Source organism: Archocentrus centrarchus, chromosome 5, assembly GCF_007364275.1.
Source record: "Archocentrus centrarchus isolate MPI-CPG fArcCen1 chromosome 5, fArcCen1, whole genome shotgun sequence".
In the NCBI taxonomy this organism is placed as follows: domain Eukaryota; kingdom Metazoa; phylum Chordata; class Actinopteri; order Cichliformes; family Cichlidae; genus Archocentrus; species Archocentrus centrarchus.
This window is the reverse complement of record NC_044350.1, coordinates 33860236-33885745: the sequence shown is the minus strand read 5'-3', so window position 1 is coordinate 33885745 and position 25510 is coordinate 33860236. Positions and strand designations below refer to the sequence as shown.

Here is a 25510-nt window from a genome sequence, read left to right as displayed (position 1 = left end):
TAAATGTTTCTTCATTAAGAAGATTTTAACATACCTCATCAACTGCAGCCATTTCCTCTTCTCTTTCTCATCACAAGGAAATCAGTAAAATGACAGCTGAGTGTGTTTTTTTAATTTAGATTGGTTAAAATGAGGGACACAGGATTGGTATATTGAAGAGCATTTGGACCCAGAAACAACCGAATTTGCAGTCACAGGGATCGCCTCCTGGTGGCCAGTAAAAACAATGCAGGTTTTAGGAACTCCTGTGTTTTCTTCACTTTTTCAGATCTGGAAGCTAGGTCCATCTTTTATAGCCTACTGTGTATGAAGAAAGCACATACCTTATGTTTTTGGTCTCAGCCATGTCTAAACAAGTGTCCTGCAGTATTGGCCTTTTTTTAGATGCAAATTGGTCAGTAGCCTAGATACATAACAAATATAGTTTCTTCTGTGATGTCTGTGTCACTGCACATCATGTTTGCACTTTTCCAAATGTTTACAGATGCATGTAAAAATGATGCTGTGCTAAGTCTGTGTACATTCTGAGTGTTCCAGGTCATAGTAGTCTCAAGAGCTCGAAAAAAAAGGCGACTGGATGTTTCTGCTCTTATCCGAGAGGCTTCTTCAGTTCTAAAACCGTCGCTGTCCACTGTGAACGACCATCATTGAACAGAGGTGGTGGCTTACGACACCAGCTGTCGGCCACCTATAATGCAGTCTTGTGATCCCTTCCCAGGCGTCTCAACCCCCACTCACACCTTACTTCAGATGACCTCAATAGGTCACGATAGAATGGGGCAAGGTCTCACAGTGGTTTCATCCGAAACCCCTGATGGTAATGACTCACACCTTTTTTCACACCTTGGCTCATGTGATGATGCACATGATTAATAGTGGGTCAACGACAGCTCTCCACCTTTTGGTTTTAGAGCTGAAGAAGCTTCTTGGAAAAGAGGCGAAACATCTTCAAAAACTTAGAATAGTCCAGTTGCCTTTTTTTCGAGGATGATGATGTGCTAATGATACGTATTAAGATGTGATTACATTTAATTTTTTCGTATCCAGCAGTCCACACCAACCTCCTACGTATAAATGTGATTTCTTGCCTAACTGAACAAGAACATAGATACTACTTCCTTAGTTGTGCTGCAGCTAGCAGTTGATTAGCTTAATATAAAAACTGGAAAAAAAAGGTTGAAGCAGTTAGTAGCAGTGACTCTGCAAAATTCAAATGATCTACTATCATTTTCAAAGTGCATTAATTAATTCGTTCCATCTTGATTCTTTAATACTTGCATAAATCCATCCATCCATCCATTCTGTTCCGCTGCATAAAATGAAATGTAAAACAATAACCGGAATTTTGCAAGATTTGTAAGTAAAATAGATCGCTAAACTGTGAAATAAAAACATGTAAAACATTTCTAAACTCAACCGTCTGCTGACAGGCTAAATGCATAAAGTTACCACTGCTTTTCTCTGGGTGCATTATGTACAAGTACTAGTTAAGAAACAGTTTAAGATTCAAGATTCAAAGAGCTTTATTGTCATTCTTCTCATGTGAAACATGACGGGAACGAAACTTTTCTGAGATCTCTCCAGTGCAAGTTGCCTTTTTTTTCTTCTCTTTTTTGTATTAAAAGATATTTACAAATAAATAGAATAATTTGAGAAATAGAATATATAGATAACTAACAACAGAGAAAAGTGATCAGGTACCTGAGCAGTTCCCACTGATATTGCACATCATATTGTCATGTATTGCACAGTCAGTGGTTTATTTTACAGAATATTATCAGTGGCTTTGAAGAAGCAGAGTTCTACTGCATGAATGTTATTGTCAGTGAGAGTTTGTTAGTCTGACAGCTTCAGGATAGAAGCTGTTTCACAGCCTGGATGACCTCACTCTGATGCTGCATGATCTACGACCTGAGGGGGGTGGGGAGGGTGGGAGGGATCCCCGATTATGCTGCTGCATCTGCTGACATAGATGTCCTCTACAGTTGTGAAGGTGCTGCCGGTGATCTTCTGTGCAGACTTGTCCATCCTCTGTAGAGCCTTCCTGTCAGAAGCAGAGCAGTTTCCATACCACACAGTGATGCGTGTTGTCATGATGCTCTCAACCATGCACCAGTAGGAAGTGAGGATTTAGTGAGGATTTAGGTCCCCAGGCCAGTCTTCTTTAGCTTCCTCAGGAAGTAGAGTCTTTGGTGAGCTTTCTTGATAAGACAGCCAGAGTTCATGTTCCAGGTGAGGGTGTAGCTGGAGACACCCTCGACTGCTGCTCCTCCGATGCACAGCGGGGCAGGATGGCAGATGATGTTCCTCCTGAAATCCACGATCATCTCCTTGGTCTTGGCCACGTTGATGCAAAGGTTGTTGTGCTTGCACCAGGTCTCCAAGTGTTCCACCTCCAATCTGTACGCTGTCCCGTTGTTATCTGACCACTGCTGTGTCATCTGCAAACTTAATGATGCGGGTGCTTGGGAATGTGGATGACCAGTTATAAGTAAGCAGCGTGTACAGCAGAGGGCTGAGGACACATCCTGAGGACATTTCAAAAATTAATAAAAATATATGTAATCAAATAAGTCAAATATACAGTCTGTAATTAATAAACAGTCATGATGCTGTGTCAGAGATACCATCTACTGAAGTTTTCATGTTAACAGCTAGTGCTAACCCACGCTTTTGTGTAATACCACTTTATTCCTCAAGATGGCCTCAGGAGTCAGTGCAGCGTTAAGTCTTTCCTGATTCCAACAAGACAAGAAGAAGATGAATCAGAATCGGACTCAAGTTTATTACCAAGCTTGTACACAAGGTGAAAAAAAAACAGTGGTGCAGAAATAGAATATATGGTATTTATAGCATATATATGCATCTCCATATAAATATTAATAGAAATACACACAATAAGAATATGCTGAGGGATCATATTTTTTCATTTTTTATAGTGAAGGATCTGATTTTTTGTTATTGACAGCCAGTACACGAATGGAGCAATAAGCACATTTGAAGCTCTGTTCCTGGTTCTGTAGAAATTACAAATTTCTGGCTAAGAATCAAAAACAGCATCGGAGCCACCACGAGAGAGACGTGCACTCAAACAGTCCTGACTAGAAATCTGTGGGAGAGTTTCATGATGTTGCTGCTTGGTTTTGTAAAACAATAGCAACTCTGTGTAGGGTAAAGATTGCTATATATTACACCTTATAAGATGATCATTAATCATGTAATCACTCCGAGTGTTTTAGAAATGCCTTTTTTGACACCAAAAACAATCCAGTTATTGCAGGCTTTTGTTTTAAAGAAGTGTATCTGTGTTCTCTTTGATAATAATGTTCTTTTTCTGTTAATGGCTATCAAACAAACTGCAATAAATCCCCCCCCGCTTCAAGTTTGCAACACAATATAGCTTTTAGACACTCCTATGACAAAAATTCCCACAGCTGAACAAAACAAGCAGTGTCCATGGCTCTGCTTCCTTCCTGCAGTCACACAATAGACTCTATTGTGACACCCCTGCTGTAAAGTGATCAGATAAAGATGATTCATAAACATGTAACCTTATGTCAGCTCAGTCTGAGAGTCTATTACATGTGGGCAGGAGCTCATTTCTGATCCTGAGCACGAAGCTGCGTTCTGCCTTCATGATATCTGATATGGATGGAACTAAAAGTAAAACTGGAAACTACAACCATGGACTTTTTTTTCTGTTAACTCAACACACTCATTTAACTGATACATACCTCAGGTCAGCATCTGCATAAGTCTCTATTTTAAAAAATTCAATCCAATAGTCCAAAAAACAAACAGCACCTCCTGCTCTGAGTGATCTGCTGATGTGCTGCATAAGCATTTCTCCCAGAACCATCAATCATTTTATGCAGCCAATCACCAAAGCTAAAAAATAAAAATAAATATTTTGTGTCTTCTGTTGCAATCATTTATCCTGCAAATGTTAGAACTACTGGAAGAACTCCTGACACTTTAATCACTGAAATAAGTTTGCGTATGGAGGTTGTGTTTTTGTGACTTCACAAAACTGAGATCTGATCAGACCCACACCGCTGAGGTTTCAGTCCAGCTGGGCTGAGATTGTAAACCTGACAGTTGATGTGACTCACGTGATGAGACGTGACAGGCGACCGCACAACGACACCCTATCTGAACATTTTCATTTTGACGCTGAAAACATGAATACGTTTAAGATTTAAAGAATACGTTTATTTTAGATTAACTTGGATTTTTTTTTATTATTATTGTCACTCACTGATGTGCTAAAGGGAATGGTAACTTTTTTTGACATGTGGCGGGGGGGGGGGGCAAGAAAAGGTTTGAGAACTACTCATTTAAACAATGACTGTGCAGGGAGGAAGAGGAAGTCAGATGATATCAAAATCAGGAAACATCTGCAGTCCTCGTGATTAGCATCCAGATAAGGATGCTTTGAGTTCAGCTAGAGCACATCTGGAATACAGTAATAACATCCAGCATTGCAGTGGCTACAATAAATACGATAAACAACATCCAGCACAGCAGACTTGACTTAAATGTCCAATATTTCTTTTTATGATGGGCCTAAATTAGACAAAGTAGCACATTATTAAATTTGCACCTGATGAGACAATACACTGAAATGCCTGCTGCATTATATGTATTATTGTGTAAATATAATCATGTTTGACAACTGTCAAAGTGTTTCACAGACTAAATATTTTAACGACATAATTCATAATTTCACCATATTTTCTGTGACATAAAACAGTAATGGCTACATGGTAACAGCAACGTGTTCTTCTAACCAAACAAAGAGACCCATACTTAGAGAGAAAGGAGTTTTATAACAGTTCAAACACAATGTTGTTAAACTTTAACAGCTTTATTTTTTTAGTTTCACTTCTCATTTTACTTTTTATTCCTCTGGAGAGCTTACCCCCAGCTTCCCACTCTGCCCGGCAACAGAGATGTAATCAGATCTGGCCCGTCGCTGACACTGTGCAGTTTCTGCTTGGAGCTGCTGCTCAAATGCAAGCCTTCTAACAGGGATGGCTCTTTCTGTGATCGCACTGATACTAAGCACTGGAGCTGTTTGTGGACTCACATCAAGTAAGGCTGTAACTGTCACTTGACTTCACGTGGCTTTTTGTGAGTAACTCAGCTAGCAGAAAGTGGAAATATCCTGTAGATTAAAAAAGTCTTCATGTAGATGTTTGTAGTTTAAGTTCCAGTTATTGTTGCATAGGTGGTCTCCATTAGAAATATGTATCAGTAGGCACAGTTAGTGAACAATAATTAAAGGTAAAGTTTAAGTATAGAGCTGTGCTTCAGCAGGTGAAAATATGAGAGGAAGAAAAAAACAAGAAGTTGAATTTAAATATGTCTTTGTCAGGAAATGTCTGCTGAACACCAACAGTTTCAAGTCTCGCTGTAGTCTGTGTTCAGCCACTGCTCGTTAAATTTGATGTTTTAAAAATCAGTGAAAGCCTGGTGCTCCTGACCAGGTTACATGCTCAGCCTAAGTTACCGCAGTGTCTCTGACTCTGACTTTAACCTTGACATTAACCATTAATCTTGCCTCATAGTGCACCTCTTTGGAGCCTGTTAGCTTAAGTTAAGATATGATGAGCTGCAAACAAGGGAAAACAGCTAACCAAGGTCTGCCTGAAGGTTACAAATTAAACCTATTGGCAATACTGGAGCTCACTATTTACATAAAAATTGATAACCAGCCCATCCTCATTCCCTGGGTGTCAAATACTGAAATGTTATCAAAGCAGGTGCCATCCCATAGATACAAACACGCTGTCCATTGTTTGTATCTATGGGACGGCAGGTCTATCACTCCTAGCTACTCACATATGGACACTCAGTAAATGTGTTATTTGATTTATTGTTTTGTTAAACTCAGCAGTACCTCAGTCAGTCCCTGAGCCTAGTTCTGCTGGAAACTTCTTCCTGTTTAAAGGGAGTTTTTCCTTCCCACTGTGGCCAGGAGCTTACTCACAGGGGGTCGTTTTGACTGTTGGCTTTTATCTGTAATAATATAAAGAGCCTTGAGGTGGCTGGTTGTTGGGATTTATGCCCTATATAAATAAAACTGAAAGTAAAAAATAAGTCTAAGGGAGAGGAAACAGTGAGCAAAAATAAAGAGAGTCAAAGCACAGACCTGACTGGAGTCTCATGGCTTCCAGTATCTATGACCGGTGTGTAAAGCTCTGGCACCAAAGGACAGCGTTTGCACACTGTATGTCTGTGATGATAGCACACAGCATTAATATAATGTATAATGGCAATATTTGATTCCCAGGGATGTGAACATGTTGAAACATGTCATTTTGAGGGTTATGTGTCAGATTCCTTCTTGGGCTGGAACTCCAGCTTCCTCTCGGGTCTTCTCGAGTACCTGCAGAGCCAGATCATAGTGTGGCCGTAGTGCTGTCAGATATTTTAAAGCTAAGTCATAATTACACACGAGTGTTGGGGACTTCCCAGAATGTCAGACTATTCTTTTATAACAAATTAGGACATACAGAGGGACAGAGCCTCTGAAGCAACTGCAAAAATACCCCCCCAGGCTGTGAGGTGTAGTTAAGGTTGGAAAAATCAGCATGTTGAATGTTTGAACTGCTTCCATCATTCAAAAATTTGGCACCTTCTTCTTTTCAGCACAGTCCCACGACTTCCACTACATTTATGGATGCTATGAATCCGATGATGTGCGGGTAGACATTGTTATTGATGACGATGTGGTTGCGTATGCCGATTTCAACAAGAAAGAAGTAGTGTGGGCGATACCTCACTTGCCGCAACCTGTGAAAGACATCCAGAAAAGGGCTTATGAAATCGCCAAAGCCAGCACGGCGCACTGTCACAGCGTTCTGGGTAAAGCGAAAAAAGCAGATCCTGGTGCTCCCCCACGGCAAGGTACTGATCCTGGCACACTTCACTGCAAACAAACATTCATTTGTCTCACCCTGATCTTTGAGAGAGGGGAAGAAAGAACACTGATAATCCAACTGAAAGCAGATGTAAGCAGAAAGAATTAAGACAGCACATACTGGGTTAAAAATATATCTCTTTCCTGTGACTTACTTACACATAGCTGCTTTGAAACTAAGTGCTCCAGGCAGGTGCTAGACTGGTGCAGCCTTAATTAGACAGCTAATCATTGACCTTCTCTCTGGCTTGAAAAATATATTGAGACAGAATCACCTTTGAAATGTAATTATATGCTATTAAATTAGCTTGAAACTTGTGTTACAGTGGTGGCTTTTTTTTAAACAACTCTGAGGCTGTCTCCTTCCATAAACAGACCTCTGTAACTAGTGCTGCTGTAGCCGGTGTTTTCTTAACAATTATAGAAAGACGATTAGATGCAATATGAAAGGCGACAAACTCGCAGAGAACAGCTGCCTCATTCTGCAGGTTTGGGTTTTCTCTCAGAGTCCAGCTGGAGAATAGAGATGATGATGATGATTATGATGATGTTGAATAACAAAACTTAAAGAGGGTCAAATGGGAATAAAAAAAATTCTGCAGGTTAGCACAGGTTTAAATCATTTCTGTTAAATCCAGCCAATTATCCCTGTGAATTATAATAACGTCCTGCTGGATATTCGATTCTGCTTCTTAGCACAGATTAAATTAAACTGTCGATTGAGCATTTTAGCATTATTACTCTGTTGATTGCACAGTGTAATATCTACAGAATAATAACACCATCAGTGTCCCGATTGTTTCCATGTAAGCTTTACTTTTGCTGTGATTCTGTCTGCCGACACGCACCTTTTTATTTATATTTCATTTTTCTCTATTTTTATTCAACATAATTATAAAAAATTCTGCTCAAAACTCAACTAACCAATCAACTGTAGTCTCAAATTGTTTACAAGGTCTTTTTAGCTTAGTTTTTATTGTTACATTTATTTATATTTATGGTATTTATAGTCTCTATTAGTTTCAGCCTTTTTATTCAGTGGCAGTTTTAAGGGGTTCACAATGATACAATGACACATGTGGTTAGCACCGCTGCCTCACAGTTAGAATACCATCTGGAAGGCCTGGGTTCGACTCCACCTTGGCCCGGGCCTCTCTGTGTGGAGCTTGCATGCTCTCCCCGTGTCTGCGTGGGTTTCCTCCGGGTACTCCGGCTTCCTCCCACAGTCCAAACACATGCACTTAGTGGGGTTAGGTTAATTGGCTACTCTAAATTGTCCATAGGTGTGAATGAATGTGTTCATGTTTGTCTGTCTTTTTGTGTTGGCCCTGCGACAGGCTGGCGACCTGTACAGGTGCACCCTGCCTCTTGCCCTACGTCAGCTGGGATAGGCTCCAGCGACCCTGAACAGATTAAGTGGATGGATGGTTTGGTTTTAGTTAATTGTGATAACATTGGTGTAAACCTGTAAACTGCAGAGTGATGATAACAGAGAAGCTGCAGCACCCTTAGCAGTGCCTCTGGCTGCCACTGGCATTATTGATGGTAATAGTCTCTGTAAAATATTAAAATACCCTCAGGCACCAGCATATTTGGCAAATGTCTGTTAATTTGCTATTTACTCTCACTGTGGTTAAGTTCATGTTTTGGGGGCATGTTCTTGCTCTGAAGGTGTGAAATGTATTTCTTATTGACCAGGTGCTCCTGACATCTACTTCTATACCCGGTATGAGGCGGAGGTCAGTGTGGTCAACACTCTCTTTTGTGTGGCCAATCACTTCTACCCGCCCACCGTCAACTTCACATGGACCAAGAATGGCGTGGAGGTCACAGAGGGGATATCAAACCTACGTTATCGCCACAACAGAGACGGGACCTTCCACAGGATTTCTACACTAATTTTCTCGCCACAGCCTGGAGACTATTATTCCTGCAAGGTGGAGCATCAAGCTGCACAAGTGCCTGTCAGCAAGAGCTGGGGTAGGATACTGTTGTAGTGTCAAAGATATAAATAAGGAGGATTGAAGTAGAAGCGCAGGCAGGTGAGACAAACAGAAAGAAGCCTTTCACACTCAGCTGCACTGAGTCCAGTGTGCCTCAGTGACCAGTGTAAACAGCTTTGGTTGTTGGCGTGCACAACAACCTAAAACCAAAGCCACCATCCCAATATTTTGGGCTTTTGATTCAGCCAGAGGAGATCCAGGACAGGATTTCCTGTTCTCTGCGCTGGTCACTGTTACTGAATGTAGATCAATTTTAAAAGGCTAATGAAAAGCGAAGTCATCTCCAGGTAAAAACCAGCATTTTCTGGGCTGAGTTTCAGCAGATGGATTGTCTGTTGTTGTTTTTCATACTTTTACCTGCGTGCAAACAAAGCCTGTTCAGATGTGATTTTGGAGCTTGAACCATTAATGGAAAGCATGAAGCTTCCAATATCAAAATCTTTGCCAGCAGATTCTTTGTATTCATACAGAGATATCTGTTTATTGTGATAAATGTTTTGCTCACATCAGCCACCATAATCCTCCCTTTGCAGATTCTATAAAAAAAAAAATCACCTGGCTTCCCCTGATTACCTTAAATAGCAGCAGTCGTAGAATTAGCACAGACACAAGGAGGCCTTTTCTCTTGGATGTAAACAGGTTCCATTTTCATATTCTGGCTGAAACAACATACATTTGTATTTATTTATTTATTCTTGTTTAATCTGCAGAGCTGAAGGTAAAGGAGAGGAGCGGTGTGAGTCCTGCTGCCGTGTTCTTCGGTGTGAGTATGGTTTTGTGCCTGATGGGATTCGGGACCGGAGTCTTCTTTTTCACCAAGCAGTCAAATTAATGTCTTCAAATTTACTAAGTGAAGCTCAATCATCTTCTTTTTAATTTTTATTTTATTATTCTTATTGTTTCTTTTATTTATTTTCTTATGTGGCAGTCTTTTAAATCTACCTGCAAAATCCCTTATTTTATACTTAAATATAACTTCTCCATCTATCCACCCACCTGTCCATCCATCCATCCATCCATCCATCCATCTTCTTCCACTTATCTGGGGTCGGGTCGAGGGCAGCAGCCTAAGCCCAGACCTCCCTCTCCCCAGCCCCCTTCTCCAGCTCCTCCGGGGGGACCCCAAGGGGTTCCCAGGCCAGCCAAGAGATATAGTCTCTCCAACGTATCCTGGGTCTGCCCCGGGGCCTCCTCCTGGTAGGACATGCCCGGAACACCTCACCCAAGAGGCACCCAGGAGGCATCGTAGTCAGACGCCCTATCCACCTCAACTGGCTCCTTTTGATGTAGCTCATGATCTCCATGAATGTATTAATAATGAATGTATTTACAGTTTGTTTTTCACACGACTGATGTGGTATTAATTAATATTTTTTAATTTTTAATAAATCATTGGGCCTGGGGTTGTTATGTGATGTGCCTTTATAACACACAGGCCTACACACAGATGTGGACGTGTTTGCATTTCCTGCTGAGGATTTACACCAAAATAAAGCAAAATCTTACGAACTAAAGTTTTGCTGTTTGTTTGTTTGTTTGTTTGTTTTAAAGCAGGTGTTAGTACTTATTCAATAATTATTGAATTCTAGCTCGCTTGCGCCCTCTGCTGCGCTTTCGACTTAATTGCAGCCTAGTTAACAGGAAGCAGCGCCGTTGTTTCATTTATATTTGCCCCCATGTCAACATCCTTTCCTTCTGTAGTTCCACAACACGCAAGTGACGCTGTCAACAAACTTTAGCGACATGAGTGCCGATAGCTGTGGTGGAAATGTGGCTTTACGAAATCTGGTCAACTCAATCCAGTGTATCAGAGACCGAGTCAGAGGTAAATATGACACGTTATCAGTCTGATTTTAACCGCGTAACCAACCACTTTATGTTAAGCTAGCTAAATGCGCTAACGTATGTGCTAGCATTAATTAGCATGAACTTTTTCTTTATATTGAGTTTTTCGGTGAACAAGTTTAACATTTTTAAGGACTGCTGTTTGTTAGCAGACAAACGCGGGAGTTAAGTCCGTTTAGTTTACAGAAATAAACACTATTTTGGAGTTTATTGCGTGATCATGCTTGTTATTTCTGCTCTAGCGCCTTTATCGAGGTATTCACGAACAGTTTTTTGTAGAAAACGGACTCTGTGACTTTAGTTTGTGGGGCTTTTCTGTTTGTTATCCCTCAACTGAAGGGATAACAAACACTGAGGGGGTCTGATGTCCGGCTGAGGGGGACATCAGACCCCCTCAGTGTTACTCAGTTACTCGGCAATTTGTTTCATGAGTCAGTTTTCTGAACAAAAACTACTGACAGCGTGTTTGGGCAGGAAATAAAATATAAAAGTTTGCTTTTACAAAAGGGTGTACAGCTGGAAGATGAAGAAGATTAAAATAGACAATATCAACCACTTTTAATACTAAAAATGAAGGTTTGCTAAGATTACTGCAGTCTATAAAATACAAACATAAATGAAGAACAACCATAGTCTGTATTTACTGCCAAAAATCCCAAATACGTACTTTATTTTCATCATCCAAACATTCAGACATTCAGGAGACAGACACCCTCTCTATTTTTAAGATTAGGCTTAAAACTTTCCTTTATGATAAAGCTTATAGTTAGGGCTGGATCAGGTGACCCTGAACCCTCCCTTATATATGCTCCAATAGGCCAAGGCTGCTGGGGGTTCCCATGATGCACTGGTTCTTTTCATTCACCTCTTTTTACTCTGTTTATACACCACTCTGCATTTAATCATTAGTTATTATTAATCTCTGGCTCTCTTCCACAGTGTAACTCAGACTCATTTCCTTTAATAGATGAGGTAAAGGAAATGAGTCTGATCAAGCTACGGAGATGTTTTCAAATGCTGTTTTTTGACCATAGATCCATTTGACAATGATTTAAAACAACTAAAAGAAGCAAATTCTCATATTTCAGTAGTTAGAATGAAACAAGTTAAACAATTTATATTATTTAAGTAACTTTAGTCATTAGTCTTTGTTTTTACTGAAAATAATTGTCTACACTTTGGCAACAATGAAGGTAATTTAATTACCTGGGGTCAGTCATCCAAAGAGAGGTGAAGGAGAGAGTGCAGGCAGGGTGGAGCGGGTGGAGATGAGTGTCAGGGGTGATTTAGAGTGAAAGAAAAGGTAGTGAGGCCTGCCGTGGGGTACGGTTTGGAGACAGGAGGCCGAGCTGGAGGTGGCAGAGTTGAAGATGTTAAGATTTTCACTGGGAGTGAGCAGGATTGACAGGATTAGAAATGAGTCCATCAGAGGGACGGCTCAGGCTGAGCAGTTTAGAGACAAAGTCAGAGGAGAGACAGCGGATATATTGGAGAAAGGATGTTGAAGATGGAGCTGCTGGGCAGGAGGAGAAGAGGAAGACCACAGAAGGTTCATGGATGTAGTGAAGGAGGGCGTGCAGAGGGTTGGTGTGACAGAGGAGGGTGCTGGCTGTAGGGTGAGATGGAGGACGATGATCTGCTGTGTCGACAGCAGCTGAAAGAAGAATAATTCTCTGCACTGTGCCTTAAGAACTAGAACTATGCCATATTTCTATAAATTGATTTTTGCTCCTCACAGATGGAGAATCAAATGAGTCCGATGGAGCATTCAACCTCTCCAACTTCTGGGACACTTTGAGTTGAGTGTCATTTTTCTCCTCTTGCTACAGATTCAGCTCCTGAATGATTTAGGATATCATATCACATTTGACCTCTGACCTCTCCTTCAAGATGAATAGATTGATCTGAAGGTCAAAGTGATAATAATGTTTCTTATGGCCATTGTTTGTTTTGACAACATATAGGTATATTGGGAGTGATATAAGGGGATTCTAAGTATCATTTTACACCGGACCTCTGACCTCTTCTTCAAGGTCAAGTAAGGTCAAACTTTCATAAAATGTCCTTTATCTTTAAAACTCTTTAAAATTCTGCTGCCTTTGTTTGTACTGGCAACATTTAGGAAATGATACTGGTATGTGGGAATTCTAAGTATCACATTATAGCTTGCATCCAAATATCATGCCACATTTGACCTCTGACCTCACTTTTACATTTCACATCTGCCTTTCCTTCAAGTTGACCCCAAAATGTGTTTTATCTTCAATGAAAGTGTCAAGAGAAAGAGGCTGAGCTGCCTGCTTAGTTTAGTATAATATTATATAATAAGCTCAAGATGTTCATGTCATTATTTACAAATCAGGATCCATGACCTGCTCCGACACTATGTTTGTGTCATCACTCTACAAACTTAAAGTCTGTTTAAAAAGATCAAAGAAAACAAAACATTAATATACAAAATGCAACACTGTTCCCTTAAGAGGAAATGCTGAGCTGCCTCATGGAGATTCACAGTGTTGGAGTGCTTCTTGTTTCACATATTTGATAATAGTTTATATTCTTTAAAAAAGTGTCTTGTTGTTATATAATGCAACTGTCCCCTTGTCCTCAGACCAGGCAGTGAAGGCCGTGTCCCAGGAAGCCACTAAACTCAGCCTGGCCTTCTCCAAAGCTCCTCTGCCATCACAGCAGGTCAGACTGAGCTCAGCTTCCTCACTGAGTTTGATTATAGTGCAGACATAATAAATAATGATGGTGATGATGATGTGAGCTGAGCTCTTACCACTGCACTTAACAAATATTTTGTGTTTTATTTTATTTAGTTTTCTATAATTCAACCTTTTGAAGCTATTTTATTATTTTTGTGTTGAGCTTAATTTTTGCTCGCTGTAACAAAGACAGTTACAAACTGGATAAATAAAGTTTATGTTTATATAATAAAGTTTAATGAGCATATTTCAAACGGTAAAATCAAGGGGCAATTAAAGGTGCTATTTGTTTCCAGATAGCAGCATAATAAGATGGTGACTCTAGCATATCTGGATGTCCTGTTCACACTAGAGTCAGAAATTATTGTCATTTTTCTCAAGCTCTTGAATTTCTGCACAAAGCTTCTGTTAAAGACCAACACATGTTTTTCCTCCACACTCTGCAGGATGGAGAGAAGCTGGCAGAGTCCATCATGAAGAGCATCCTCACTCTGTCTACAGTGTATTACTGGCTGCCTAAGAGCCAAGGTAACAACCTGTGAGCAGCAGTGTGTTCAGACCAGCGGGGCAAACACACTACACTGCATTCTGTGTTTTGGGCCATTACACAGTCCCCAAATATAGGCACGCACCATTCGGATATCGGTCGGGGGCGGGTATCGGTGACAGTCTGTGGGCCAGTCTGTTCAGTTCAGTCCTGTATTGTTCTGTGTTTACTGCAGTACTGTAGCACCGACACAAGCCTTGACTCACCCCTCAGTTTTTTGGGAAATGGGTGCGGCGATTTATTGAAAGATGTGTGGAAATACAGCATTTAAGGCCAAAACAGAGTTTGTGTACTTCCAACAAAACTGAAAGTCAGTATTTGGTGTGACCACCTTTATTCTTCAGCACAGCCTGAACGCTTTCTTATAATGTGTCTAAGCAGTCTGCAGGAACAGTTCAGGAGAACATCCAGAGCTCTTCTTTGGATGTTTCTGCCTTTTATGCTGTTCTCTGTCAGGATGATCCTGCACTGCTTCACTAATGTTGAGGTCCGGCTCTGGAGAGGCCGATCCATGACTCCACTGGATCGCAACAGCAGTGTGGAGCAGCCTAATGACTCTCATACCAAGCTAAAATAAACGCAGATATATTTAATAACATGAATATGTATTTTGTTTTTCTTTTTAAACTTGGTCCTGTTTTCAGTGCTTATTTTATTACTGCTGCTATCAGTAGATACCTGAAACTGAGGGATCTGAATCATAGTGGAAAACACTGGATCAGTGCATCCTGCTTACAGCTGCTCCATCATCTGAAGTACAACCAAAAACTGGAATTAAGTAATGCTAACACAGTTTCTGAACTTATAAGAGACCTACCTTTTTGCATACTGTTCTTCAAGCCCTCTTCATTGTGTGTAATCACATTTGGTCTGAACACCATAAAATCCTTTTCTGTATCTGGGAGTCGTCCGGTCTAATTCCACACAGTCAAGTGATTTAATAGTTAAGAACCAATAAATAAAAACTACGTACACCAACAATCACAACTCTCTCTCAGTGCTGCCAACATTTATGGTGTCTGCTGTTGTGAACTGATTCGAAGTAAACAGGCCAGCTTCAGGTTGTCACAGTGTTTCGAGCTTCTGTCCTCTCCGTGTCTCAGGGCTGACTCTGCGCCGGCAGGTCAGAGACGCCACCGTCGAGGTTCTGGAGGGAGTCGTACAATTGGTGGAGGTCATAATGAGCTCACCTGCGGAGAGGTACACGCACCACAGTCTCACAAACCCAGGGTTTTACATGACATCAGAGCTGGGCAGATTTTAATTTGGGCTTTAATTGATTATGAGGTAAAAACAAGGTGAATGAATGGATCAGTTTTCCCTTTGACATGAAACAGGATCTCTCCTGGCTGCGATTACATGCATAAACACGAGTGGGTTACATTTAGTAGTGTCACTATGGCGTCTGTATAACCTTATTTTTCAGAAATCGATCATGTTTCTGTCATTTCTGACCATTTGATGAACAACAAAGTCTGGTATACTGAATCCTTTATAACTTCTACAGGTGGCACCAAAACTACACTTTGCAGGGAAAACCCACAAACCAAAAATAGATTATATATGTACACTTTGTTGCTCAAGCAGCTCCAGCAGTAAACATTTATGAAAGCTTCAGATTTAGGAGATGCTGTTTGTGGTTTCAGCGAAACAAAGACAGTAAGTTGTGTTTCTTTATGTTCCTCTTTCTGTTTCCTCCAGTCTGAGCCAGGAACAGCTAATGTCAACAGGAGGGGTGTGGTCTGCCTGCGACCATTTCTCTCAGTTGTCAAAAGGTCAGTTGACCTGACGAGGTCAAAACCAAAAGAAGGCACTTTAGGGTAGTGAAATTCATACTGGTATGAGAAGCAGCTGGAGGAGTGTTGCTGTCAGCCTGCAGGTGGGGATGCTGCTCCAGTCTAACCACAGGCAGGTGTGTCACTATCATAACCTGCTTCATCAAAACCAGTCGAATTGTCCACATTGAGGATGTAGCTTTATCCACAGATTTTGATATCTCAGTGTCAGAGGAGTGTTTTACCTGGAACAGGAAATAAAAAATAAGGGTACGGGTCTGTTGGTGTTAATTTCCCTCAAAGTTTAACGAGGCTTTAATAACAAGTGTATTGATGCTCTACAGATAATAAGGCAGCAGTGGTCAGGGTTCTGACCTCCCAGACTGGAGTTGTGAAAGACGCCAAAGAGGAAATTGAACAGGTATATACACACATACACGCACAGGTGTACACACACACATACACGCACAGGTGTACACACACACATACACGCACAGGTGTACACACACACATACACACCAGTGTTAATTTTGACAGCAAATTTTGATTTAGTTTTAGTCATAATTTAGTCATCTGAATAGTTTTAGTCAAGAATTATGGTAAGAATATAGTCGACTAAATCTACAGTGGATTTAGTCGACTAAAATATAAAGAGTGAAAAATGTAAATGCTTTTTCTTCAGTTCCCTTGAATTAGTCATTATACACACTTACACAAAATTAAACATTTATTAAAAGTTATGGAATATTATTAATAATATTAACATTAGTGTTTCACCTGCTTCCCACACACCTGATCATTAACACCACCTCACTGAGATAATCCGAGCGTTTTACAGCAGGACGCTCTGACAGGTACAGGGCAGTGTTCAGGACTAAGATTATAAAGGCTAATCCACCGCGGTGTGGAGATTTTCTCTAAACACAAACTGGGAAAAACACTTTACCCTGCATGACATTAAAATGCTGACCTTTGCATGGAGATCTGGGTGACTGGTTTGCAGATGTCTTTAAGATTTGTGGTGTTTTTACCCGAGATAGTCGCCCCACATGGTTTACACATCATTTTGTTTGTCACAGTATTAAAGGACAAATGTGTCCATACATCGACTCTTCTCTTTCTCCCTGCTGACGTTGTTTACATAAGTTAATTCTACCGGAAGTAACGACCAATCACAGGCTAGTTTGTCCTTCCCGGGTTTAGAGCAAATTTGTGCATCTGTGCGTTTGATTGGATGTTTTCCTAACTTGTCCCGCCCTGTCACAAAATTAAATCAGTTCTGATTGGATGTCGTCCCTGCCAAGCATTTTCATCTTGTTTTCATTCGTTGACGAAAGTGTCAATTAATTTTGTTATCGTTTTTATCCTTTTAGGTAGTTTTAATTTTAGTTAACATCACGAAAAAAAGGCTCGTCGACGAAAACTATGACGAAAATATTTCGTCAACGAAATTAACACTGATACACACACATACACACACAGGTGTACACACATGTACACTGTGAATTTCATATTGGCTGCAGTCTTTATAACCAGGGTGTTATTTCAAAAAGGCAGACGGATCAATAGTTCTGTTTTAGAAGCTTAATTTTATTATTTTTTAGAAAAATGAAGCCAATGCAGAAATGCTGAAAAGTGCACTCGAAGCCGGCTGATGAAAGGGAGTCAGTCCCCACGGGCTCCAACGTTACAGCTGAAATAATAAACATGCTTTCAGCCCGGCACGGTTTTGGTCTACTTTTACTTTTCATAACAATAATAATGGCAAAAATATCAAATCCTATCAGGCGTTATCTGAGGCTCAGGACCCCTTTGACGACATCCTCGATGATGATCAGGAGGGAGACGAACCCCGAGGCAACCAGGACACATACTGGTCAGAGAAGGATAGGCGGGTGATCGGTGCGTGCCAGGGCCTGATGAAAGCGTCGCTGGCTTGTTTGAGAAAGCTTTCATCGGCTGTCAGAGCCAACGGTGACTTCAGCACACCTCAGAACGTGTCCCAGCTCGACGACTTGGCTGACATCAGCAAGGAAATCAGCCCCGGGTAGACACACACACACACACACACACACACACACACACACACACACACACACACACACACACACACACACACACACACACACACACACGGGGGTCAAGACTTCTGCACTAGTAGAAGTAAAAGCTACTAATTTTGCAGCAGTTAGAACCTGAATGTTTGCACTTCTTAATCTAATGCAGATGTTCTAAAATGGTTTTCAGTCATTATGCTACAAGAATAAAAATATGATTGGGATCATAAATAGTTAAAATATTTTTCTGTAGCAAGGTTTAAATGAGTCCCACAGACTAATCTGTGTCTTTTCTCCTCAGCGTTGATGATCTGGCCCTCTGCCTCTACCCACCCATGGACTACAGTGGGGTTGAAACCCATGTAAGACACACACTTTCACACAATGGGATTATGAACAGCTCTGATCAAAACTTCACAAAGACAATCATCTGAAAAAATTTTGACCTTTTTTAAAAGCTGCAAATGTTTGTATGTTAGCGATAAGAGAGTTTAAGACGAGAGGCGGCTTACTCAAAGCCTGATTACTATCGGGCCTGTGTTGTTGTCACATGTGCATAGAAAGGCTTTTAAATTTAGTTGATCATTGTTCACAGGAGGCTGCAGCTATTTGATCAGGGCAGCTTATCAATAATGTAAAGAACTACAGAGTGCCAGTGATCTGCATGCACATTAGAATACAATAAAAAAGTCCAAGTCCAGCCAAGAGCAGTGTATCATTTAGTTAAACATGGCAGTTTGGTGCACGTGAAAACTAAAATATTCAATTCAGTTTTATTTATAATGCAGAAAATTATGGGGTCAAAAAAATGACTCACTCCTGTAGAGTAAGAAATAAAGCCAGTCACATGCAACTGACACCAACCTGATGGAGTGTGATGACATCAGGGGGCGTTTATTGCAGCGTAATATCAGCAAATTTGGGGTAGGCGAGGTATGTCGTCGCTGGCTTGCCTCTCCCTCCTGCTGACATCATTCATTTTGTGAAAGAAAGTTTGATAAGTTCAACACATGAAGTCTGTCGTGTCACTTAGTCATGGAAAGTTGCCCAATCTGACACAGTGATTCTCAGACCAGATGAAAAATTGTAATCTGAACTCCAGGTGCCCTAAAAAAAAAGCATTTGTGCTTCAGTTCCCACTCTTTTTCCAATACACACAACACAGCTCAGGCTGGGCCTTTACTAAACAATTCAAATGCATTGAAATTACACTTTTAAAGAGACCTGTTGTCCTCATTTCATTTTTTTTTTTGACTCTGCTAGTGTAAACTTGATGATTCACAGTTTAAAACAATCCTTATTTATTATATTATGGACGTTGGTGCAACTTCGTCTGTCAAAAGCAAGGCAGTTTATTTAATTTCTCCTTTTATCCCAACTTTCTTCTGATTGGCCACACTTTGCAAACAGAAGGTTTAGACAGTGGGACTTCTGTGCTTTGGGACATAACTGTGTGCCTGAGGTGAGCTTAGTAAGAATATCCAATCTCTGACATCATACAGATCCAATATTAGCAAAAAAAGATGTATGAAAGAGAGTTTTTAGAGGAGTTTGAAACGTGAGCGATAAATGCTCCTGAGGGGAAAACACCTTCCAGTTTAACAGTTTTTATGCCCACTACAGAGAACATACGGTCTCAGGGGGATAAAAGTGTGTGTGTCTGTGTGTGTCTGTGTCTGTGTCTGTGTGTCCATCCAACACTGTAGCGTTGTATATGCTGTATATGACTAAAAGTAAGGATGTAAAGACTCTGAGACCGGACTCTAACCTGATGAACCTGTTTTTCTTCACAGGTGTGTAAATTAGCAGCACTTTTAAAGAAAGTTCTGGAAATCATCAGGTAAGATTTTGTCGCTGCAGTGAAGTTATTGGGTTATCATCAGAAGGTTTAAAAAGAAAGGAAAGTAAGAAACATATTTTCTTTCTGCTGGAACCACTTGTGGAGGATGGGAAGCCAGTTTCCCTCAGCTGTTGGGTGTGTGTTTGAGAAACAGGTGGCTCGAGTATCTGAAATTCTGATCTTATCTGGTCTTATTGTGTATTGACTCTGTTTATCTTTGTCGCGACCCCTCCAGGTCCTGTCACGTGTGTGGAGAGTCAGAGCTGACCTGGGTTCAGTTCTTAGATGGAGCTGTCGATCACAACCTGCAGAAAACCAAAGACATCATTGAGCAGGACAGCTAGTGTGTGTGTGCAGTTATAGTGTTTCTGTTGTGTTTTGTGGTGCCTTTATGAGGAATGTGTGTTTATGCATTTTGGATGGATGGTGAAACAAGTACCGACACGTGTCGATCAGTGATTAAGAGGATTATTTTGCATGAGAAGGACACAAGCTGCATAACATAACATTCGTAAATTGAATCTGTACAGATGAGCAACACTTGACACACACAACCAACCTGCCTCAGAAATGGTTGTGCTAGTGTTTCAGGTTCTCAACACCAAGAAACCAGAAGGAAACATTTGTTTTTTATTTCATGTTCATTAAACAACAGCTCAGCTCAAACTTGTAAAGCAAAATACAACAAAATCAGTGGTGTGAAGAATGTAGAAGACGACCTTTGGGAAATTAGCTTGATTTACATTCACACTTCAGGTTTTTTTCCCCTCATCTTAAAGTCGCTCCTCAGCACCTCTGGTCTTATTTTGACCCCCCCCCCCCCACCCCCACCCCACCCCCCCACCCCACCCCACCCCACCCCACCCCACCACCACCACCTAACAGAATGGAGCAGGAAAGATGACTTTCATGTTAATGATGACAGAGACATAAAAAAGTTTGTACAGTCACCAACCAAGATCAAATTAAACAACTCTTCAAACCTTTGGCGACTTTTGCTGAATAATGAATTAAATGTTATTGTCATTTGCTTCTTGTGGGTTTTTTTTTTTTTTTTTTTTGCACATCATATATATTGTTGCTGAAATGATGGGATGTAATAAAGTCTGTGCAGATTCTCACTGCTCCTCGGTCACGAGGGGTCACCGCAGCGGATAGCTCCGCGTTTGGCTTTTGCAGCGTCCTCCTGATGCAACCGTCAAAGGATCAAACCTGGGATGTTTCATCTGTTAGGTGAATGTATAAACCACTACACCACAGAACCACCAGCATAAATATGAACCATAAAAATGCTTTTCCCTCTCATCCCAGGAAAAACAGGTATGATTCACTGTCCAAAGTTAATTCTTAGTAAACAGCAAATGAAATGTGCTGATATTAAAGTTTTAAAAGGGACAGATTTGGGGCATTTCAGACTCTAATTATTGGACAGAACTGGCATAGCTTTAAAATTAATTCTTTTAAATCTTATGCTGGACTTTTGTGTAGCTCCTCAGGTCTCCCTCAGTCTTCATCTGAATGCAGAGTTTTTGGATCACGGATTATTTACATATGTTGACTTCATAATTTAGAAGAAGAAGAAGAAGAATGCCTTTTATTGTCATTATACAGGATGTACAATGAGATAGGAGGGCCACTCCTGTTCAGTGCCATGCAATAGAAAATCAAATTCTCTAAAATAAAAAATAAAAATATTATAGTCTAGTATAATCAAGAAATATACAGAAAATAAACAATGTATAAAATATACAAAAAATAGAATTTATAAAAATATATACATACATTGGTGCATCTGTACATTGTAAGAAAATTAAATAAGTGCATACATATAAAAATGAAGATGAATATTGCACTTGGTGAATGAATATTGCGCTAGTGAATGAATACTGGATATTACACAATATAGGAATGTTAGATATTGTTCAGTATGAGTAATCTAATATTGCACAGAGATGTGGGTGTTGCACAGTTACGGTGGGTGAGTGTGAGAGTTCAGGGTGGTGATTGCTCTGGCGAAGAAACTGTTCTTGAGTCTGTTTTTTCTGGCTTTGATGCACCTGTAGCGCCTGCCAGAGGGCAGCAGGTCAAACAGGTAAAAGCCAGGGTGTGAGCTGTCCTTGATGATGTTCCTGGCTCTGCTGATGCAGCGGGAGGTGTAGATGTCCATCAGGGAGGGGAGAGGGCAGCCAACGATTCTTTGTGCTGTCTTGACTACCCTCTGAAGCCTGACCCTGTCTGCCTCAGTGCAGCTGCCGTACCATACTGTGATACAGTACGTCAGCAGGCTCTCAATGGATGAGTGGTAGAAGGTCAGCAGCAGGTTTGAGTCCAAGTTGTTCTTCCTGAGGACCCTCAGGAAGTGAAGTCGCTGCTGAGCCTTCTTGATAACAGCTGTGATGTTATCTGACCAAGAGAGATCAGCAGAGATGAGGACACCAAGAAACCTGAAGGTGTGGACCCTCTCCACACGCTCGCCGTTGATGTAGAGGGGAGCTGGGTCAGTCCTGTGCTTCCTGAAGTCGATGATGATCTCTTTGGTTTTCATGGTGTTCAGTACCAGGTTGTTCTCTGAACACCAGGCTGTCAACTTCAGGACCTCCTCTCTGTAAGCTGCCTCATCTCCCTTCGAGATGAGTCCGACCACTGTGGTGTCGTCAGCAAATTTGACGATGAGGTTGTTATTGTGGGCCGGACTGCAGTCATGGGTGTAGAGGCAGTACAGGAGGGGGCTCAGCACACAGCCCTGTGGGGAGCCAGTGCTCAGTGTGCGGGTGGAGGAGAGATGGGGGCCAAGTCTCACAGTCTGGGGCCGGTTGGTTAAGAAGTCCTTGATCCAGGAACATGTGAGAGGGGGGAGGCCCAGGGTGTGCAGTTTGGTGGTGAGAATGTCCGGGATGGTTGTGTTGAACGCTGAGCTGTAATCCACAAAGAGCATGCGACCGTAGCTCTGCTGCTGCTCCAAGTGGCTCAACACAGAGTAGAGAGCTACAGCGATGGCATCCTCTGTGGATCTGATTGCATGATATGCAAACTGATGGGTGTCGAAAGTGGGGGGCAGATGGTCTTTGATGTGCTGGAGAACCAGCCTCTCAAAGCACTTCATGATTACCGGTGTGAGGGCCACAGGGCGGTAATCATTTAGGCTGGTGACAGATGACCTTTTGGGCACGGGGATGATTGTGGCTGTTTTTAGGCAGGGGGGGATGACTGCTTGGGCCAGGGAGAGGTTGAAAATCCTGGTGAGAATCAGGGTGAGCTGGTGGGCACACGCTCTGATCACCTTGCCAGGTACTCCGTCTGGTCCGGTAGCCTTCCTGGGGTTCACTGCCAGGAGCACGCGCCGTACCTCATGCTCCTGGACAGTGAGTGGGGTGCAGCCTGGTGGGGGGGGGGGGGGGGGGCAGGACTGGAGCAGATGGGTGGTCCTGAGGCATCTCAAAGCGAGCAAAGAAACAGTTAAGTTCCTCTGCTAGTGACACACTCAGGTCTCCTGCAGTCACATCACAGCCTCTGAAGTTTGTGATGTTCTGAATGCCCTGCCACACCTCCCGTGTGTTATTGCTGGACAGATGTGTGGCCAACTTTATTATGAGCATCCATCATTATAAAACAATCTGCAACCCACAGCAGGACTTAAATATTCACTAAATTTTCTAGGCTCAAAGAAAAAGTCTGATGAAGTTAACTAGCATCTTTTAAGATGTTTAAAGCACTTTATATGATAATGTAATAATTGCAGTGACAGAAAGACAAAGATAAATGTTTTACAGTGAGACGGGTAACTTAACAGATTAAAGGAGAAAGTGATGGATTAAATGGCTGAGCTGTCTCAGGGTTGGTCTGATTCTCTGGGCAGTGGCACATGAACCCATCCCAACTGTCAGCCCATACACAGTTTCAGCAAAGATGCCTTTTTGATGACACAAACATGACAAAACATAGTGAAGAAATGACAGGACGGCCTGACATCATGCAGTATTAGGCAGTTTTAGTGTGTAGTCAGCGTTACATGATTCCAGCTAATTGCATCCTAATTGTGTAAGACTGCATTTACAGGCGAGGACGGTCTGCTGCGTGTCGAGACAGAAAACGAGGATGGTTGCCAAGATGATTTTTTTTTAATTAACTCACGCACCGATAGGTGGAGGCCATGTTTTAACCCATGTTTGTTTGTTCATGTGGGTCTCATTTTAAAATAAAAATATAAAATCGTATTTTACAGTTTTTAAAAGCCAATAAATTTCTTGTCTTTGTGATCTAGTAATTTTTAATGGCCTGTTATAACACTGGATGGTACTGGATCTATTGCAGCGTAGTATCTGAGTGTCCTTCTGGTTTCTTTAGTTTTATCTCTACTCAGTTCTGAGAAACAAAACAACTTTCAAACATTTCAAAACTCTCATTTTTGCTGTTAAAAGGAAACAGCAAGGTGTGAGCATCAGTTGGAAATCAGGCGCTCCCTTCTAGGAATTAACCATTAGTCACTTTAAAAGTGCCACAGTCTGGCTCAAGGGCCGTGACAAATAACAGGAGAGACACCAGTTAAGCCACATTTTACCAGCTTATTTATCCAAGAACAATAAGGTGAAAACGACAACGCTCCATGAGGTGTGACAGTCGGTACATTCAGTGTGTCAGCTGTTGGAAGCATGGAGGGATGTTGAGTATGATGTTAACAACAAAGATAAAACCAACCAAACAAATAACCATGGTGCTGATGAATGGAGGTAAAGACCCTCTCAGAGCTGAGACAGCCAGCTCTTAAAGACTGGCCACCAGGAACCTGCAAGACAACAGCAGGTCCTGGCCAAGGCAGGGGGGGAAAGTGTAAATGTCATGCCACCAACTGGTTTGTGATGTCCCAATTTTGAAGCCTCGCACTCAATATCATGGCCATCATCATCATCTTAATTTTCTGAAACCAGGCTTAATGAGCAATCTGCCAATTACACACCGCTAAAGCCCTAAAGCACACCCTGATTTTTTCCCCTTTTACTCTAATGAGGACCATCATTTAGAAAATGTACATCATGTTGTATTTAACAAGAGGTTGAAGGTATATCAATGGAGCCAATGGCTAATTTTTCTCTTCCTTCTACCTCTGAGTGTCAGGTATCAACTTTAATGCATTGCTTTACTTTCACTTCTCTCATAACATCTTTTTGGGTCTGTCTGCTCAGCGCCAAAATAGCAGCTGGTTAACACCATGGAGAATTTAGCAGCTCAGGACTCTGAAATTTCTATTGAGTTGTTTAAAAAAAGAAGAAGTACCTGAAAGGTAGAAGATCCTCTGTGTTATCTGCTTCATCTGTACGGGAGCTACAATGATTCTGTTTCTGTAGATTTGAAGTGACCTGGAACTGCTAAACATCTTAAAATTAATTAACACTGTAACTAGATTTTAATTAAATATTGTGCAATCATCTGAAAGACTCATAAACAGGTAGTTTTTATGGGGTTTTTTTTGGTTTGCTTTTTTTTTTTTTAGCTTAAGTCTAAGAAAATGGAGGGACAAAAAACATTTTTGACCTTTTCACTTCAAATCCACTGTGGTGTTGTATACAGGTGAAAGTACAAGAGCAGTCATGGGCCGCAAACATTACTGACCCTTAGATCTGTAAGAATATCTGGATCTGAATTAGTTTGTAATATCTTCTTCAGACCTTTATGATGATGACCCCAATTCTAAATGTGGTTCAGTTTGTGTTTATGAAGATAATAAATGAAATTTCCAGTTCTTACAATGGAAAGAATCATGGATACAAATCTAAATTGACTCCAGAAGTTAATTACTTTTAAGCCTCTGGCAA

The 25510-nt window shown here is 41.2% G+C and overlaps 2 protein-coding genes across 2 annotated transcripts; both read left to right on the top strand.

Moving 5' to 3' along the window:
- The first annotated feature begins 4943 nt into the window (after positions 1 to 4943).
- On the top strand, positions 4944 to 10026 carry LOC115780844 (H-2 class II histocompatibility antigen, A-Q alpha chain-like). Its single transcript, XM_030730262.1, has 4 exons — positions 4944 to 5094; positions 6655 to 6912; positions 8624 to 8905; positions 9639 to 10026. Exons 1-4 carry the CDS (start codon positions 5034 to 5036, stop codon positions 9758 to 9760), a joined length of 723 nt encoding a protein of 240 aa, XP_030586122.1. The 5' UTR covers positions 4944 to 5033; the 3' UTR covers positions 9761 to 10026.
- Positions 10027 to 10595: 569 nt separating this feature from the next.
- Positions 10596 to 20382, top strand: ccndbp1 (cyclin D-type binding-protein 1). Its single transcript, XM_030728987.1, has 11 exons — positions 10596 to 10753; positions 12512 to 12571; positions 13385 to 13464; positions 13928 to 14009; positions 15132 to 15228; positions 15730 to 15803; positions 16148 to 16224; positions 17591 to 17850; positions 18162 to 18222; positions 19654 to 19700; positions 19936 to 20382. The coding sequence occupies exons 1-11, from the start codon at positions 10672 to 10674 to the stop codon at positions 20042 to 20044; spliced, it is 1029 nt and encodes a 342-aa protein (XP_030584847.1). The 5' UTR covers positions 10596 to 10671; the 3' UTR covers positions 20045 to 20382.
- Positions 20383 to 25510: the final 5128 nt, after the last annotated feature.

Bases quoted from the DNA above. Each gene is read 5' to 3' on its own strand.
- LOC115780844 (XM_030730262.1), top strand. From the start codon at position 5,034: ATGGCTCTTTCTGTGATCGCACTGATACTAAGCACTGGAGCTGTTTGT. The intron at 6,913-8,623 runs GTACTGATCCTG...CTTATTGACCAG, and splicing joins TGGTGCTCCCCCACGGCAAG to GTGCTCCTGACATCTACTTC. The intron at 8,906-9,638 runs GTAGGATACTGT...TTTAATCTGCAG, and splicing joins GCCTGTCAGCAAGAGCTGGG to AGCTGAAGGTAAAGGAGAGG.
- ccndbp1 (XM_030728987.1), top strand. From the start codon at position 10,672: ATGAGTGCCGATAGCTGTGGTGGAAATGTGGCTTTACGAAATCTGGTC. The intron at 10,754-12,511 runs GTAAATATGACA...TGCTCCTCACAG, and splicing joins TATCAGAGACCGAGTCAGAG to ATGGAGAATCAAATGAGTCC. The intron at 13,465-13,927 runs GTCAGACTGAGC...CACACTCTGCAG, and splicing joins CTCCTCTGCCATCACAGCAG to GATGGAGAGAAGCTGGCAGA.